The 17,385-nt window shown below is 39.4% G+C and overlaps 1 protein-coding gene across 1 annotated transcript in view; it reads right to left on the bottom strand.

The window, feature by feature from the left end:
* Positions 1–5,564: 5,564 nt before the first annotated feature.
* SLC9A9 (solute carrier family 9 member A9) overlaps positions 5,565–17,385 on the bottom strand; it is a 171,983-nt gene continuing 160,162 nt past the window's right edge. Inside the window, exons 15-16 of the mRNA XM_058031120.1 lie at positions 6,349–6,454; positions 5,565–5,843 (exon numbers count right to left, since the gene is read on the bottom strand). Of these exons, the coding sequence (XP_057887103.1) occupies positions 5,625–5,843; positions 6,349–6,454 (325 nt within the window). The 3' untranslated portion in view covers positions 5,565–5,624. The remainder of the gene's footprint in view (positions 5,844–6,348; positions 6,455–17,385) is intronic.

Here is a 17,385-nt window from a genome sequence, read left to right as displayed (position 1 = left end):
GTGCTGTTGGAGGATTGGCCTTTCAGCTTTGGTCCCTTTTCTTAATTTTCTTTAAGTTTGGTCAATTTTCAGCTGGTGGCTGTTCCTGCCTTTAAGTCTGTGGAATACCTAAGGTTTGCAATATAGTAGTGTCAGGGCTATCTATGGCTCAGTTTTAGGAGTGTTCTTTGAGATAATCCTTAGTTTCTGCTTAATTTGGGTTTTAGCCTGCAGTTGCTATGAATATCTTTCTGATCTTTTTCAATTTCAGTCTTCTTGGCACTGATTCTTTCCACCCTTACTCCCCTTTTCCTTCCTTCATAATTCATTTTTTTGGTGCAGTTTTCTCTTTATATTTTCATTTCCAGTCAGGCATACATTCTAAAGTTACTTTACCTCTGGTACAAGAAATCTCATTATGCTTATGGGATATTATCCTATTTCAATTCACTTATATACAACTTGTCCTAGACTTACATGATATCTAATATCATGGCAGAAGATTTTCTTTCAGTGTTCAGCTTGTTTGGGTGCAGGCTCCATCTAGTCTCATGTCCTTATTCAGTAAAGTACCCATACTTTTTTAATGTCCATCTGCTTTTGCTGTAGCACACCAGAAGCAGACAGCTTTGTGGTAAATAATGGTGTAGAACAGTAGCTGGAAAATGCTCCTGGATATTGTCTACTGCTTCCTGCACCAGAGTTTCAAGCTCTGCTGGGTTCTCAGAAGGATGGTGTTAATTTGATGTGCTCAGATTTGGGAGCCTCTGAGGCCTGAAACAATATTTGTTCTTCCATACCTCAGATATGATATTTGTAGGGTAATAATGTTGACCAGTAACACCGAATTAGTTGGGGGAAAATGCAGCTTCTGCTCTGACACTGGTGGGGGGAAAAAGAGGTTTATTTGTAAGCAGAATCATTCCTGTTGCACATTGTGCAGCAGAGTTCCTGCAGCCCTTGCAGCCTCCCCTGGGCTGTGGAGGGAGCAGTGCCCAGAGCCAGGGGGCTGCTGTGGGAAGGAGCCAGTGTGATTGTGTACAGTGGGAAAGCTGGAAGGATTGCAATCCCAGTTTTCTACTTGGAAACATGAAGCCTGGGGGTTTTTCCTGTGTAATTCCATGGAAGTGTGAGGTGGTCTTGGCTAGTGGCTGCTCTAGCACTGCTGGGCCCATGCAGAGCCAAAGCTGGAGATGGACACCTGACACAGCATGGGGTAACTACAGGAAAGTCCCTGTTTCACAGAGGAAAGGCAAACCTGGGCCATAGATTGGCACCATGGGGCTGACTGAAATAGTTTTGCATTTTTAAAGATGTGCCAGGTCGTTTAGCAGGCAATTTTAAGACTGGAAGTGTGACTTGCACCACGAGGACTTTGATCCCCTGGCTGATGCCCATCATTGCACTAGGCTCTCCTACTAGTTTAATCACTTAAAAGGCATGAATAAAGGGAGGGGTAATTACTATAGTGGCAAAGTTTTCTTTTGTGTTGTTCATAAACTTGCACTCTGCTATGTATGATCATGATGTAAAATTGTATAGGTTACCAAGAGCAAAAACCCCAAAACACCAAAAAACCAGTATTCAAGGAAGCATGTGTTGTCTAACTCTCCTGAACAGTAATATCTACCACAAAAACTAAGTGCTGAGCCCAAGGAAGGGTGAGGTTTCATCATCTGAAAATGGATAGGTTATGGGACCAAGGCTGTGAGATAAATTAATATTTGCTTAGAAAATTTGGGTCAACTGGAGACTTTTCAAGTTCTGAAATATAGTTTCTAAAATAAAATTTTGACAAGTCCTTTACAGTTCACTAAGCAGAACTCATGTCTGCTGGGATTATATTGCCCGAGATGAGCTTCCTTGTATTAAGTTATTTAAAATGCTCAGAAGTGCTTTGCTTTAAGATGCCAATAAAGGCTATTTTCTACTTTGCTAGAAGGAAGTAGGGGAAAACCAATTTTGTCTTTACAAGTATAGAATCACAAAACATACTGAGTTGGAAGTAGTATTTTCCAATCTCTGCAGTGGTTTTCAGGATGTTGTCTTGGTTCTCTTTAGTTTATAGTCAATATTTGTATCCTAGGAATTCCCAATCTCTGTGAAAACAAAGAATTTCAAAAGCACACTTGCAGTGCTCATGTGCCTCTAAAATACAGATCTGAATATTGCTGCATTTGTGTTGTATCCAAACAGACACAGCACTCAGGGTGTTACGTGGCTCACATTTCTGGATGGCTGATAGCAAAATACAGAGGAAGAAAAGAAAGAGACCAGTTCAGCAAGGCACTTGAATAAGTTGCCAGGTGAAAAAGTTGTGAGCTGCTCTCGGGGCTGCAATTAGTTTTCTGGCTGAGGTTATATGCAGGATTCATCAGTTTGGAGATAGCCTTTATGTCCTTACTATTGGGAAGTTTAAGTTTTTAACACAGTAACATGAGTGTTGACTTCCAGTGGTCCCTGTTTCCAGTGAGGTTACCAAATATTGCACTTCTCTGTGAAAGTTATCATAGTGATCTGATATTTTCAGTAGAGTGTCTTTTTGGACTGGCTTTGCTGTGTAGCCAGGATTTTTTCCACTGCTTTCAAACTTAGCAAAATGCTCCTCACAGTTCTGTATAAAATGCTAGTTATTACTTTTGAAGCTTGAAAGGTTTAGTAGTATTCCAGATTTCCACCTTGCCTCACATTTTGGCGTTCATTCTGAATATGTAGTCACTACATTTTTGACAATATATATTATGTTTCATTTTCCAGGCAGTGTTTTATTAGATTAAGTCAGATAGAAGGAATAGCTTCACATTTATGAGTGACTTGCACATTCAGTCAAACACTGTGTGATATTGAGTAGTTTAAATCTCCAGTGTATAAACTGTAAATTACATTAAAGACCTCTCTTAACATTCTGTTTAAACAGTCATGCAGAATTACTAGTTGTCAGTAATTTTTTCTTGAATACAAATATGTCATTTATTCTAATGTTGTAACTCTCTTGAGCTGTGTGTCACGAAAAGAGTATCTTAAAATAGGGAAATGGTGAGTGTAATGGACAATTGAGATTCTTATTGCCATTCAGCAGAAGCTTCAGGTTTGCTTGCAGCTCATATTGCTAATTTTCCTAAAAGCCAATGATACTTTGGTTGCTGAGCATGATCCCAGATGATAAATGCCCTTCCTGCTGGGACCACTGATTCAGCCTCTTTGGTAGTCTTAGCATAAAAATCTGACCTGTGACATGTGAAGTATGGCTTGTCTGTCATAAGGGATGACTTTCTCTACCAAGTAAAGTAGCCCTTGAAGGCATAGGGCTGGAACAGTGTGAAAAGTATTTGTTGCAGACTTTTTTTATAAACAGAGAATTTCAGACCCCAGAGCTCTCCATTTATCATTGTACAAATGTGAGAAACCTGGACATAGGCACAATAAATAAATCCATCAGTAAGCCCTTGTACAGTATGCTGCAGGATGCATTTCAGAGTAGAATCTAAGAGCAGAACTATTGAAGAACTTGTCATTTCCAGTTCATTTCAGATGCAGTTGTGAAAAACAGCTTTGCATCTTCATTATGCTACAGCACTTTATTGATTTCCAGTATAATCTAAGGACTGGAATCCAAGAAGCTTGGTAAGCCTGGTGGCACACCTCAGTACTTCCAGAGGCTGAAACCAGAAACTGGCTGCTGAAGTCAGGGTGGTGTTAGCACCTACCCCAAGAGCTTCTTGCTGGGTTGCCACATTTTCACCTCACTCCAGTGTGTGCCTGCTTCTCCTTCCTCTGTTCTCTGCTGTCTCCCAGTACCTGGTGACAGAACCTTCCCTCCTTACCCACTCTCCATCCCTTCTTGCAAGCTGCTGCATGTCTTTTCCCAGCCCGGGCAGCTAAACAAAGGAAAGCATGGAGTTGGAAATTCAATAGTTCTTCTAAGAACTTATCTTGAATAAGTTAAGTGAATAAGTTAATGCTTGAATATTATTTGTTTTAAACCGCATGAGGATTAAGGCCCTTTGAAGATCCTTGATTAGAATTTAGGAAAAATGAAATGCCAGTTTAAGCTTCTGATTTTTGTAACAGTACACACAACTCCATTGTGTTCCTATTTATGATTTAACTGGTTGTTCTAGAGTCACATATAGCCAGAAACTAACTACACTGGAAAAGAATGACTAAAAATTGATTATATTTGTATTTTAGATTTTATTTGTGGCAAAATTAAGACCTATTCATCTTTAGGATTTACCAATAGAGACAGTTTGATTTTTATTTTTCTAGATAAATTTCTTCTTGCCTGGTATGTTTGTATACTAAGGATGATCTTCCTTAAAAACTCTTGATGATTTGACTTTCTTAGTAGGAACATCATCATGCATAGTTGAAACTTGTGCTGTGACAAAAGGCACATGCTCTGACAACAGAAGCCTGGCTCTGTCCCTGGTTTTGCACTGCTTAGCTCTGCTGTGTGCCAAAGCTCTCTGTACTAATGCCTTACAGTGTTTGACAGCCAGCTGTATGTATGGCTGAGAATTGGTTATCCATTACTGTCTTTATGCAGAACAATGAACACTTTGATACATGTCTCTTGTGTGGTGTGTGGCTTTTTCCCTCCCCTCTTTTGTTTCTAACCGCCACAGTCCTCATTTCTAGCATAACATTGAGTGCCCAGCATAAGAAGAGAGACAGACAAATTTATCCTTGGAGCAGACAGTCTGAAGATATAATTGTTTTGCAGAAATATTTGATTAGAAACAACTCTCCTTAAACAGTAAAAACCAGAAACATTTTGGTTCTTAAATCAAAGTGTATGTTTAGAATTATCTTTCAAAACAAAAAACCCTTTTCCCCCATTTAAGCTTTGCATGTTGCCAAGCTGTAAGGACAAATACCTTTTGGAATTACTGCTGGCTTTAAACAGTGGTTGTGCCGATTCAGTGCTGCCATGAAGGGTGTTGGTTGCTGATTTCATACACCTCCATGTCTCCTACTATCAGTGTTCAGTTTGTGGCAGCGTAGAGAAACCCTCTGTGGACCAGGCTATAAAGTGCATTTAGAAAGAAAATATTTGGCTGGATGTCAGGACAAGTCTATACCATGGGCATGAGGCTTTATCTATGAAGACTGAGGTGCTGCAAAGCATGTTTTAAGCATTTTCACATCATGCACTCCTTGGACAAGGAATCTTCTGCTTTTTCCTTATAAATGTAATAGCTACTGAGTAGTTATGTGTGGATCTTGTCAGGACCAGCTGTAGAAAAGAGCTGTCATCATGTGAGCATGAATGTTAGGAAGCTGCTTCTCTCCATTCCAGCTTACTGAAGACTCCAAGCAATATTCCAAGGCCTGTGCACATGTAAGTGGCAGATACAGCCAAGTGCTGAGACAAAACATTACTGCAGTGGATTTACAGTGGGCTGGTACTGCCCAATGCCTTTATCCTAAAACCTGATACAGTCATAAAACCTGCATATGGTTGTAAATATATGGATATGATAGCAAACTCCTTTCCTGGGAGGAGCAGGCAGTTAGTTGCTGAAATCTAATTTTTTTTGATTTTTGTGCTTAGTATACTTTTTTTCTGACTTCTTGTTTACATAACAGGATCTCTTGTTTCATTGTTTTCATCTTCTTTCTTGTGATTAACATTACACTGCTCATGCCAATGAATTCTGGGGTTGACCTGCAGTGTGTTGAAGCTGGAGTTTGTATCCTCCTAATCCTAGGTCTCCTTCCTGAATATCTTCCTTGCCTGTAGCCTGGGTGGAGGGTGTGCTGTCCTGTGCTGGCACTGCTATGTGAGCAGATGATTCATAGTTTTCAGTCAATTCATCATTATTGATGATATAAACTGTGTCTCCATCCTTCAGGTGGTCCTGTATTGAAACAAAGAAAAAGATCTGTGGAAGAGAGGCTCTTGAGAGAGAGTTTTGTTAAAGCTTAAATGAACAAGAACTCTGATGCAATTTCACTTTCATTTTGTTTCATTACATGCTTATTTTCTCAGGTGTTCATTTACCATCTTATTGATTAAAGCCAATAGTTGCTTACCATGTTCTGCTCTCAAGCAGTGTTGAGAAACATAACCTACCCTTCAGATGTGTTAGATAATTTCAGTGCTTAAACATTGCTGATGGGTAGCCAATACTTTCAGCATCTGGATGAATTATTTAGAATATATCACTCACATTTGAAGCTCACAGTATTTAGTGGCCATCCATGAAAATGTACCTTGTTGTCTTCTTCACAGCTGAAGAAATGGTGTAGTGCTTAGCATTAAAAGTGAAAAGTTTTAGAGAGGGGACTGTACTGAAGTGATCAATGCAAAGTGGCAGGTTTTGGCCAACACCTTGAAGACAATGAACCAAGCTGGGTACTTACCCCATATGCCCTGGGGCTGGTCAGAATCCTGGCCACAGGGTTGCACCATTCAGGCAAGGTCGATGTGAGAGGCGGCCCGGCGTGGGTTAGGAGAGGCTTTAGATATCTGTGAGGTTTGTTAAAGGATATTTGCAATAGGCACACTGGTGGCAACATGCTGCTCTATTACACTAAGAAATTTAATTGTAAAGCACAAAAAAATCATCTAACTAAACAGTAGTATATAAAATACTATCTCTTTATGTCCCCCCACCTCCCCTATTACTGCATACGTTCACCTGTCATCAGTCTTGTTGAATGTTTTTCAGTAACAGGAAAAAAACAACCTGAAAACTCCCCCCAAACCCAAACCATCTGATGCTCAAAACCTGTCTTGAAAGGGTATCAGAATGTCTGAAGGGAACATCATGGCATACATAATGCAGCAGGAGCTGAAACACAGGAAGTGTACACTAGATTGTCTCCTGATCAAATTGCATAAAAAAAAATCACACTTGGAGCAAGACACAGAAGAGTAAACAGGATAATTTAAGATGCCATTTTATCAGCTAATTTATGTCAGAACAGTAGCAAATGTTTTCTTAAACACGTATCTTTAGACTTTTGTAAAATAAATATATTTCTTCAACAGACAAAATGTATTTCATCAAATATTAAATTCCTTTATCACTGGGAGTGTAAGTAAGTTGTTCTCTGTAATACCTGATCTTCAGCATTCAATGCATTTCTTTTCCACTTCATACATCAACTCTTCTCTACATAAAATTATGTAAGTTAGGAAGAGGCTTTATGCTGTTGTCTCATACCTGCCTTTCCAATCTTTTTTCCAGAAGTGCTTTATTGAGATAAAAGAAAAACCTGCTCATCTTGAGCAATTACATCATCTGCATGTCTGTCAATAGCAGCTCTCCCATGAGTCCTTCAAGTTGCCTTATCTTCTCTGCCACTTTTACTCACAAAGTAATTTTCAGTGTTCTTTGGGAAGCAGATCTGTCAGCTATTTTTGCTGCTAGGGAAAATTTACTTTATTGATTTGTCGTCCCACTTTCTCTCCCCTGCTCCTTCTCTTGTTTTCTGGCTTGTGCCATCTTCCCCAATCTTTCTCCCTGCCTCCTTAAACAGGAAAGGAACAAATGTAATAATAGTGATTCAGGTTCTACAGCAATATTGTAGAAATACTGAGGAAGGAACACTGAGTCTTGTGCCTATCCACACCAGTGCCTCTTTTTCTTTCATTGTTGGCTGTTTATGGTATCACTGCTTTACACACAAAGCACAAATTCTTTATCCTGAAGAGATGTAAAATATGCTTTTGATCTCAGTTAAAAATTGCAAGGCTAAATAATTTTATATGTCCTACATGTTGCAGATATGGAAATTGTTTTATAGTGGTGCTTTTACGTGCACATTTGTATTTATTTTTAAAAGTTAAGCTGCTTTCCATTTATTTTTTAAATTTAAGTCAGAAGATTGGGTGGTTTTTTCACCCAAGGTCATATACCGAGTTTGTGTGAAAAATTAATTAAGTCTACTTCAGAAAAGATGGTGAGATCTTAATATAAATTCTTATCAGAACCATGATCAAGGTGAGAATCTCATGAGATCTAATTGTGTAGGGAAAGTTTAGATTTGTCTCACTTCTGTTAGAGTAAAATCAAGCCAAACAGTCTTTTCTGATCCATTCCCAATTTGATCTGAAACCTCCAAACTGCCAGGCTGTTAAGAGCTATTATTAAAAAGCAAAGTATGAAAGCCATTAATTAGAGTTGCTCTGTTTTCAGCACTTCAGAAAAACCTAATTAAAAGGCCAAAAATGGAAATACAAGCCTCATTCTAGGTTTTTAATCTTTGGAAATATTTGCTTTGTTATTACAAACAACCTGAATTGTTTGAACTGAGTTGTCAGACTGAGTGTAAGAAGTGCAGGCTTGTATAGGAAGTTATTTGATTGTACTGAGTTCTGTCTGCTCTGTCCTTTCATTCTTTTCCAGAATAAGTAATTGAAGATGAGTATTACTCTACATTTCTTAATCCAGTGATGTCTGAGCTAGGCCTTACTTGTAAGCAGCCTTATAATTTCCTAATGAGCATTTGTCCCACTCTGTAAAAATGAGTCCTGTTCTGCCCATGGTAGCACAGAGCCTTGACCCCACGGAGCAGGAGGGGCTGTGTGCTGAGGCAGACCTGCCCAGCCACCACAGCAATCTGCAGTCCCTTCAGCCACTACTACTTTTAGCATAAACTTTTGTCTGGTGTGTTTCACTGGCTGGCGTTTCTGTATGTGGATATTCTGAAGTTGAGTGATTACTCCATTTTACAACAGGTTCTCTAAATCCCCTTCATTTTGCATTTGCTCTGACACATTCATTGTGTGCTGTCCGTGCTTCTGCTCTGAAGCCTCTTGAGATGCAGTTTAAAGTGAATGCAATTTTCTTGTGCTTGTGTTGATTCTGTAATAAATTATTTATCTTTGTTCCTTATTTAACTAGTTATTATTCAGCCCACTCAAGGAACTTAAATTGCACTGGCCTATTTTTCATTGTTTTAATAACCTATGCCATAAATGTTTCCTCTTTATAGTTGACACAGTTGCTTTATAGTATTACAGACATAATCACATCGTTTAGGGCAGCATAAAAGAGGAAGAAAAATCTGTGTGTGCAGTGCTGGCATTTCAAAAGCATATCAGATGTGGGTCCTACAGCATTTTAAGGCTGGCAAGAAGCCTTATCACACTCCAGCTGCTCTGGTTGCATCTCCAGGGAGATGTAATTTAAATAGTGTAATAGGAAAAGGTAGATGTTGCACTAAGGCTGCTTTAAAAATTTGGAAAAATGAAGTGCAAACCTCCTGGCATAACTGGGAAATTACAGTCAGACCAAATTTGTGCCTGCTCCATTCAGGGGTGGGAGAAGAGAGCAGGGCAGAGCTGCTTTGCACTCCATGGGCACACAGTCCACCCCAGGGCTGTGCCACAGCGCTGCCTGAATTAAAGAATGACATCAATATTGGAAAGGTGGCAACTGCTGAGCTCTGAAACTGGATTGAGGGTGCCAGTGTAGGCATGTGCAGAGGATTTTAATCCATGTGTAATGCAGGAATGTTACCATGCCCTGCTTTTATCATCAAATACCCATTTTCCCATTGATCTTTGGCTTCCACTCTCAGTTCACATACCCAGAAATGTTTACCCTGGTTTGCCTCATTGCTGTTTGAAACTGCCCAGGCAGTTTCAGTCTTGCCAGGCGCAGTTCTCCCTTTCTGTCTCACAGAAACCAGGCTCAATATCTAAATCTGTTTCCGCAGTCCTGGTTCAGCTTCTGTCTATTCTGAATTTGACTGATCTGATGTCCTCTTTACTCGAAGTGCAATGTATTTAAAAATAATCTCATGAAGATTTATCAGGAATCAGACCATGGAATTGTGCTTTTTTTTTTTTTTTTTAGCATTGTCTGAAACAAATATCTATTATTGAAATCTTCCTCCTGTGTAGCTCCTGCTTCACAAAGACACAGGTAACCTGAAAGAACATTTTAAAGTGAGAAGTCCCAGGTAAATTTGAGTAGAAATGCTACTGCCATCGGCCATATTGCGGAATGTTTAGCTTTTCCATCATACAGAAAAACTGAAGGTGTAAAGAGAAGTTGTGACTTCTTATTAGGATGCACAATCAGAACTTAAAAATTTCTGTGGCCACACTTTGTTTAATTGACATGTTCTGTCAGATTTTGAGGATGCTATTTTTGATAAAAAAGGATTACCGTGTTCAAATAGAGAAAGATATTCTGCCAGAAATGTTGTGGCTGTTCAGACTTGGACTTCAGAGTTCACTTTTCTTTTGTTGGAGGAGCAGAATCCTGGCCCAGTCCTAATCCTAGCTCTGCTGTGAAAAATATCCTAGTAAGAGAGAAATAACTTGCTAGGGGGGACACCTGCCCCCCAATAAACCAAACACAACCACACAGAATATCAAACCCAAGCACCCCACCCATCCCCTCAGCAAAGCAGCAGCTGTGGTCCGGGTGGAAATACATGTGGCAGCTCTGGAAAATCCTGCATTTGGCCCCAAAGGTGGTTTGCCTTTTGCCTCATCACATAATGGGGGCTCTGTAACTGAAGGCAGACCCATCTTCCTCAAAGGAAAATATGCTCACACTTTATTTACTATTAAAAAGCACCAAAGTATAGGAATTCTGGTGCTACTAATCAAAACTACATAGAATATTTTTTCAGAGGATGTTTTCCTATATCAGACTGCTATAAGTGCACAATTGTTGCATATGTTGTTTGGTATTCTTCTGCTAGGTGCTATATTTCTGCTGCAGGCATGAATCTCTAGAAGTCAATGTCACCACACCCCAAATTCATCCTTTGTGCGATGTTTTTAAGATTTCTTGAGCTTTTTGTTTTAGTGTCCTTTTGGTGAATATTTTGGAGTCTCAATTTGTAGATTACTTATGAGTTTTTAATACTACTTTTTGTTGTGTTTATGAAGAAATATAATTAAGAAAAGTATGAAAGTAAAGATGTCACTTCCAGTTTTTCAATCTATTTTCTGTAATAAAGAGAAATCACATTTTGCTCTTTGTTAGAGTTCAGTTTGTGCGTGGGGTTTTTTTAAAGGATGATTTGGTATAAATTACATGTTAGCCTAAAGAGCAAACGTTTCCATTTTGGTGGTGTTTGACAGGGAGCAGGCAAACCATGGAACTTTTCTCTGGCTGAGCTGTGCACGTGGCTGGCTCCTGCCAGCAGCTGACTGAGATTGTTGGGGTGCTGCAGAGCACAGCCTGTGTGCAGGACTGAGCTGGGGAGGCACAGAGACATCACCAGCTCTGCAGGGCATGTGCAGCAGATGAAAAATCTGCCCCAGAGAAGGAGAGGGGTTTTAGGGGAGCTCTCCTCCTGGCTCTTGCCAGACAGGATGCTCTACATGCTCTTGTGTACCATGGCAGTTGTAGAGGATGGGGATGGTTGGACAATTGAGTAACGGTGGATGTAATTGTTAGAATAACAGATGTGTGTTTGAAAAACCCGTGAGATCTGTGGTGATTTAACATGTAAAGATAAATTAATCTGCACTGTGGAGAAAGCTGAGGAGGAATCACTGAATCTGGTATAAATTACATTTTAATTTTAACTTATAGCTGTTACTAGCAAATTCTGTTTTAGTTCTTTGTAACTTTTTAAAATCTGTTCAAGGAGTGGTTAAAAAAATTTAAAAGTCTGCTACTGTTGTAACCTAAAATACTAAACAATTGAGAATAAAAGGAATAATACTGTAACTCTTCAAAGTCAAATCATCAGGTCTCTCTTTTTTTTTTTTAAAGATTCATTCTTTCTGTCTTTGTCTTTCTCATGTCTGAAAACAGGGAGAGGAATGAAAATCAGTATTAATCGGATCTGGTTCAGTCTGTATTTATGGGAAAGTCTGTCTGACTTAAATTCCAGATCCAGATATAATGTCAGACCTTAAGAATTAACTCTGGCTTTTTTGCAGAAGAGGGCTAAAAATTTGCTGCTTTCAACTTTGAAACTGGAAGCATTGCAGAGATGTGGGCAACATGGAGGAAGTCAGTGGAACTGATCTTAGTCACATCTTTTTATCTATAAGTAGCTGCAGACTGAGAAGTGGCTTGTTCTCTTATTTGTGCTGAGTAAAGTGTTTGGGGTATTTGCAGACCACAGTCTCAGCTGACAGCTCCCTGAGGCAGAGCAGAAAATCAAGACATCTTACTCAAGTTATTTGAAGTCTATTATATCCTGAATATAACGCCTCCACGTAAGTAAAAATCAGAGACCTAAATGGAAACCTGCTTATATAACTGATGAGTGGTAATGCAGCTACTCTTGAAAGTGGAAGGATAGAGCATACAAAGGGTGGAAGAATACTCATATAAGATTAAAAAAAGAATATATGAAGAGACAAATTAACATTAGAAGGAAGTTTGGAAAATGCAGGCTATGCAAGGCAGATAAAGAATAGAAGAAAGACTTTCCCTGGCACCAGTTGTATAGTAACAAGAAAATGTTATTTGTCTTTTTTTGTCTTCTTCTGACCAAAAACTAGCAACTGCCCCTCAAAATAGCCTTCCATCCCTCCCCAAACAAAACAAGGACTACCACCCCCACCACAAAAAATCAAAACCCCAAACAAATTAAAAATACCAAAAAACTTACAACCATCTAAACAGCACCACCAGAGATGCATAAGAGTCAGCTCCACACAGCGAATAGGCGAGGCTGCTGTGCAAATCACACTGGTGTTCAGGATATGCACAGGACTTTTCTGAAAAATGTGTGTGATGTTAAGTTGGCATCATTGGTATCCCCCTATTTTCAGACATCTTTTAGCAGGTTATCAGGCAGACATCTAACCTGCCAGTCTTACTTTTTCATCAGCAAAGAGAAACGGCCAAATCCAAGATTTAACTCCAGCACTGAAAGGAGTCATTCATAATTGGAATGAATTGAGATTAGGATGAGTTTCTTTCCCTTTCTGGACTGTAAACAGTTTAAACAATTCAATTAGATGTAGATGCCCAATAATTAAGTAAGTAAAACTTGGTGAAATGAATCTCACTTCAGAACATGAGGATATAGAATTCCTAAGGCAAAATATAAGAAATCAAACACAATGTTCTCCATACCAAGGAAACTAGGAGTGTATAAAAGGCATTCATTTTCATAATAAGAAAGCACTACATTAAATACATCTAGAAGAAAAAGATAAAAACCATATAAATTCTGTGTAATAAGTATGGCACCAAACCCAGCAAAACTGTAAATGTTTAGCTAGTGAGAACCTGAGCGAACATGGGATTCATAAAAAGAAATTTGACCTCGGAAAATTTAAAAGGATTTCCTGGCATGTTTTAAGGCATAGAAATTTCTCAAGACATTCCAAAACTCCTCTGCCTGTAGCTTGGAAATAGGGTTTATTTTCCTACAGAAGAGGAACTTCTGCATTTGGTACATTTAACATGATTACAGAATGGGAGATACCATTGGTATGAGTAAGAATAATTACTGCATTAGAAAGGATGAACTCTGTTGTGACCTGGCTGTGCACAGGCCCTTAAAGCCTTAGGAAGTCTCTGGTGCCAGCTGCCTCAGGTGAGATCACTTTGAAGCTCTTCACTTGAAGTGCTGCTTTTGTATAAAGCACTTGAACCCTGGTGCTGGCAGAGGGAACTAATTTAGGAGCACAGGCAAGTTAGCAGGGCTTTCTGCACTCTGTGTGGAAGATTGCTTCATGAGATTGTCCTTGGCATCACCATCTGGCAGAGAAGTATTCCAGAAAGCAGATGTGTGAAGAATGTGAACTGGCAGTGGTTACACCCCTTGCTAATGACAGTTTAATACCAGTGGCACCACAAATCCAATCATTTGCAGACTGCAGAGAGAATAAACCTTAAAAATTAAATGCAGTGAAGTATAAGTACAAATTGTTTTTGATCAAGTAAATTGCTTCAATATCACAGAGGAGAAGAGAGAAAGTCTGATTTAAATAAAGTGAAAGCTTTCAGAAACCTTTCATCAATAAATTATGTCAGGTAAAATGAATCTGCACCAAGACAGCTCCTGAGGAGATAGCAGTGGTTGTAGTGTCTCTACCCTGTAAAAGGAGAACCTTGGGAGCAGGAGGATGATGGAAGTAGAGGGTAACAAGAGAATAATCTGAGCAAGAGTTTCCAAACCAATGGGCAGCATTCTGCTCAAAATAAAACACTGCAGTGAAAGCAAAGCAAGGAAATGGCTGCTAGAAGTCTGTGAGTACAGCTGGACTAATAGCCTTGCTATGGGCCTCTGGTGATGGAGAGCTAAAGCCAATGCACCAAAATTATGTGTAAAGTAGAAAAAGAAATTATTTGGCATTTTTCAGGAAGTCAGATGAGATATTTAATCAAATACATGAGATATAGCAGCATTATAACAGTTAAAATAGTTCACAGATCTGTGGAGAGGGTTTTTGAGAAATCTCCAGCTTCTGCATTGCCACAAGTCAAAGAATGCTCTCAGAGTTTAAAAGGTACAACTTGAAAGGAAAATACAATCCCTTGTGAGAAAAATCCTGTAAAGAACTTCTTTTCTTGCAGAATTTAATAGAAGGACAAGCAACAAATGTGAAAGAAGGCTTGGAGGAACAATATCTCCTTTATTCTGATGCTTGCTTGTTTTTGTAAAGATAAAAAAAAAATAGAAACAAAAGTGACCGTTCACTATATATTTTAGAAAAGAAAATCTGTATAAAGATAATAGAATCTCTCTTTCTTTGTCAGAAGACTGGTATAAAGAATAAAAAGTGAGATTGGTGTCATGTCTGAGGGGAACAGTAGATCCAAGGAAAATGAAAATTCTGAGAAAGTCTCCAAAAAGCTGTTTGGTACAGTGGTGAGGAGTGAGGATAGACTGGAGTGCTACTCTCTTAGTCCAGTGTGAGTGTACAAACAGAACTTGTAGTCAGGGCTGTGTGTGCCCCTGTGGAGTGCAAAAGCAGCATCCCAACATGAGCTGTGCTGGATGAAGCCCTTGAGAGAGCTGACAGCACCCGCACAACTTACAGTGTGCTCATGGAAATGTAGCATTGCTTGTTGTGGGACTGTGAGAAACCAGGCTCGTTCCAGACATGGAAGTAGATTCAAAAGCTGTGTGGCAAGATCAGGACATGGTTAGCATTTTGCAAAGTGTATTTTACTCAGTAGCTTGCTATACCTCTGGGCAGATTGGTAATGACTAAGAAGTGCTGGGACTGGCTTAAAATAAGCAGTCCTTACATCTCCCTGTGCTGAGAGCAGAAAAACTTTTGTAAAGTCCTGCTAATACAAGACTTTATTTTAATACATCCTCTGAAAATCTCTACTCCTGTGAGCAGATTGGTCCAAGGGCTGCATTCAGATTCTCCAGCAGATTTTTCCAATGTGTAACCCCTGTTATAGGCACAAGTAGCTGGTTGGGTGAAGCTGGAACTCTCCAATAGGCTTCTGAAGAAAGCACATTAAGAAGGGGAGGGCTCTGTGTTGAAGATGTGAAGACACATTGCCCAGGAATAGGTTTTGCTGTGATCCAAAGAAAGCAGCCTTCTGGCAAGCCAGAACTTTGCTGTTGTAAGGATATTTTAATACAGAGAAAGACCCACTAGAAAGCCCTCACAAAATAATGTTCTCTAAGAGATATGGAAATTCTAGTGCAAAGAACAAATGAGGATAATTAATTATGGCTCATATCTAAGAATAAAATAGGTTAGTGACCATGGAAAGAAATATGAGGTATTTATTCTAATATTAGTTTAAAATTCTGAATACATAAACCAGAATACTTTATGAACAGTGCCAGATTAAAATAACAGAACAGAGGATACATATTAAGAGATCAAATTACCTTTTGATCAGCAGTGATCAATATAAATCAGAAATAGGAAAAGCCAGATCTTCAGCCAGGGTGGTTCATCTCCCTGCTCCTGTCCCTCATCAGTCTTGGAGCAGGACAATTGTCTTGAGAGGGCCTGAGGTTTCCTGTGAGCCTGTGAATGCTGGCACACTGTGAGTGGGGACAGTGGCATGTGATGGGCAAAGCTGGACAAACGTGGGGCAGGATGTGGCTGGGGACAAGACAGATTTCTGCAAGTGTGAAAAGTGACTTCTGTGGTTGGCATCAGTCCCTTGTGTTGATTGCCAGTACACTGCACACACACACACTGGTGCTGCCCCGACAAATACAGACTGTGACAGAGGTGGGGAAAAGTACAGTACAGCGTGAATGAGCATGAGGTTTTCTCATTCTGTGTTTGATCACAGGGAGGAAGTCACTTGTCAGGGTTTCAGTCATGAGCTGCTCCTAATACAAAAGCCACCAATATCATGCATGAGCAGGTGTAGCTATTCTATGAACATGATTTGGTTAAGAAAGACATTTATTGAGATCACTGTTTTTCTTTCCCATCTTTGACAAGTCCTGTGCTAACTCCTAATCTAGAGTGGATACCAAAACTTTGAGTTTGCCACTCAGATTTCACTCTTGTAACTTGTTTTGGTTCCAGACTCCTTCATAGTAGTTCTTGGTCCACTCTCAGGTAAGCTGATTAGTGAGGGATTTGAACTAAATTTCTGCAAGACGTTAGATTATGATTTATAATAGAAATATCTTTGATTTCTCAGTAGGAAATAATTCAGGGTTTAGATGCCAGACACTTCAATGAAAAGTCAAAATTTTTCCAAGGGCTTTTTCATTCAGTTGAAAGCTGAGTTTTCAATTGAAAAAAAATTTGACCATCACATTTAATACAGCTTTGTCTGACTTATGGTAGTAGTCAAGGACAGAGATTTGTAAATATTTTGGATTGAGGATGGCTGTGTATGTCTGACCTCAGTACCAAACAAAGTCTTTGAACCACTTTTGAAGGAAAAGGGTAGTTCAAGGACATGGAGTTACATGGAAAATTGGATAAAATGCAATGTGTTTTTAACAAAAGCCAATTGTGTCAGATTAGACCAGTATCTGTCTTCGATAAGAACTGTTTGGCTGGACAAGGTTGAAGTAGCAAATCAAGTCTATATGTGTAGTTCTGAGTAAGGCACATAAGGTACCCTGCCTCACGGGATATTACTGTTTGAGAGAGACAAAAGGGAATAGTGTGCATTTGAAGACAGATAAGAAATTAATTTCCTGTTTAGCCAGCTTGGGTCATCTTAGAAAGGACCTGTAGAAAGGTAAGGGAGAGCATAAGGGGTGTGCCTCAGGCCCCAGTCTTGGCAACAGAGGACTTTGAATCTGGTGGTGTTGCATGGCTGTCCTTTGCTGTGTTTGTGAATATCAGTTACTATAAAATATGTTATGCCCTCTCTGTATCATTCCCTCCTTGATTTTCTTATTTCTAGTTGTTTTTCTCAGTATCACGCTGATTGTCACTTACAGTAAAGCACTCTGACACATGAGAAGTGCCTGAGACGTGCAGGTTTCCTCTCCTGTCACTCTGGGGCACCGAGGCATTGTCCTGTAAACCTTCTCAGGTGAGCAAACTGAAAGGAGCTTGTGACA

This window comes from Melospiza georgiana, chromosome 10 (genome assembly GCF_028018845.1).
Source record: "Melospiza georgiana isolate bMelGeo1 chromosome 10, bMelGeo1.pri, whole genome shotgun sequence".
Taxonomy (NCBI): Eukaryota; Metazoa; Chordata; class Aves; order Passeriformes; family Passerellidae; genus Melospiza; species Melospiza georgiana.
The sequence above is the reverse complement of the archived record's forward strand: the minus strand, read 5'-3'. Positions and strand labels throughout refer to the sequence as shown.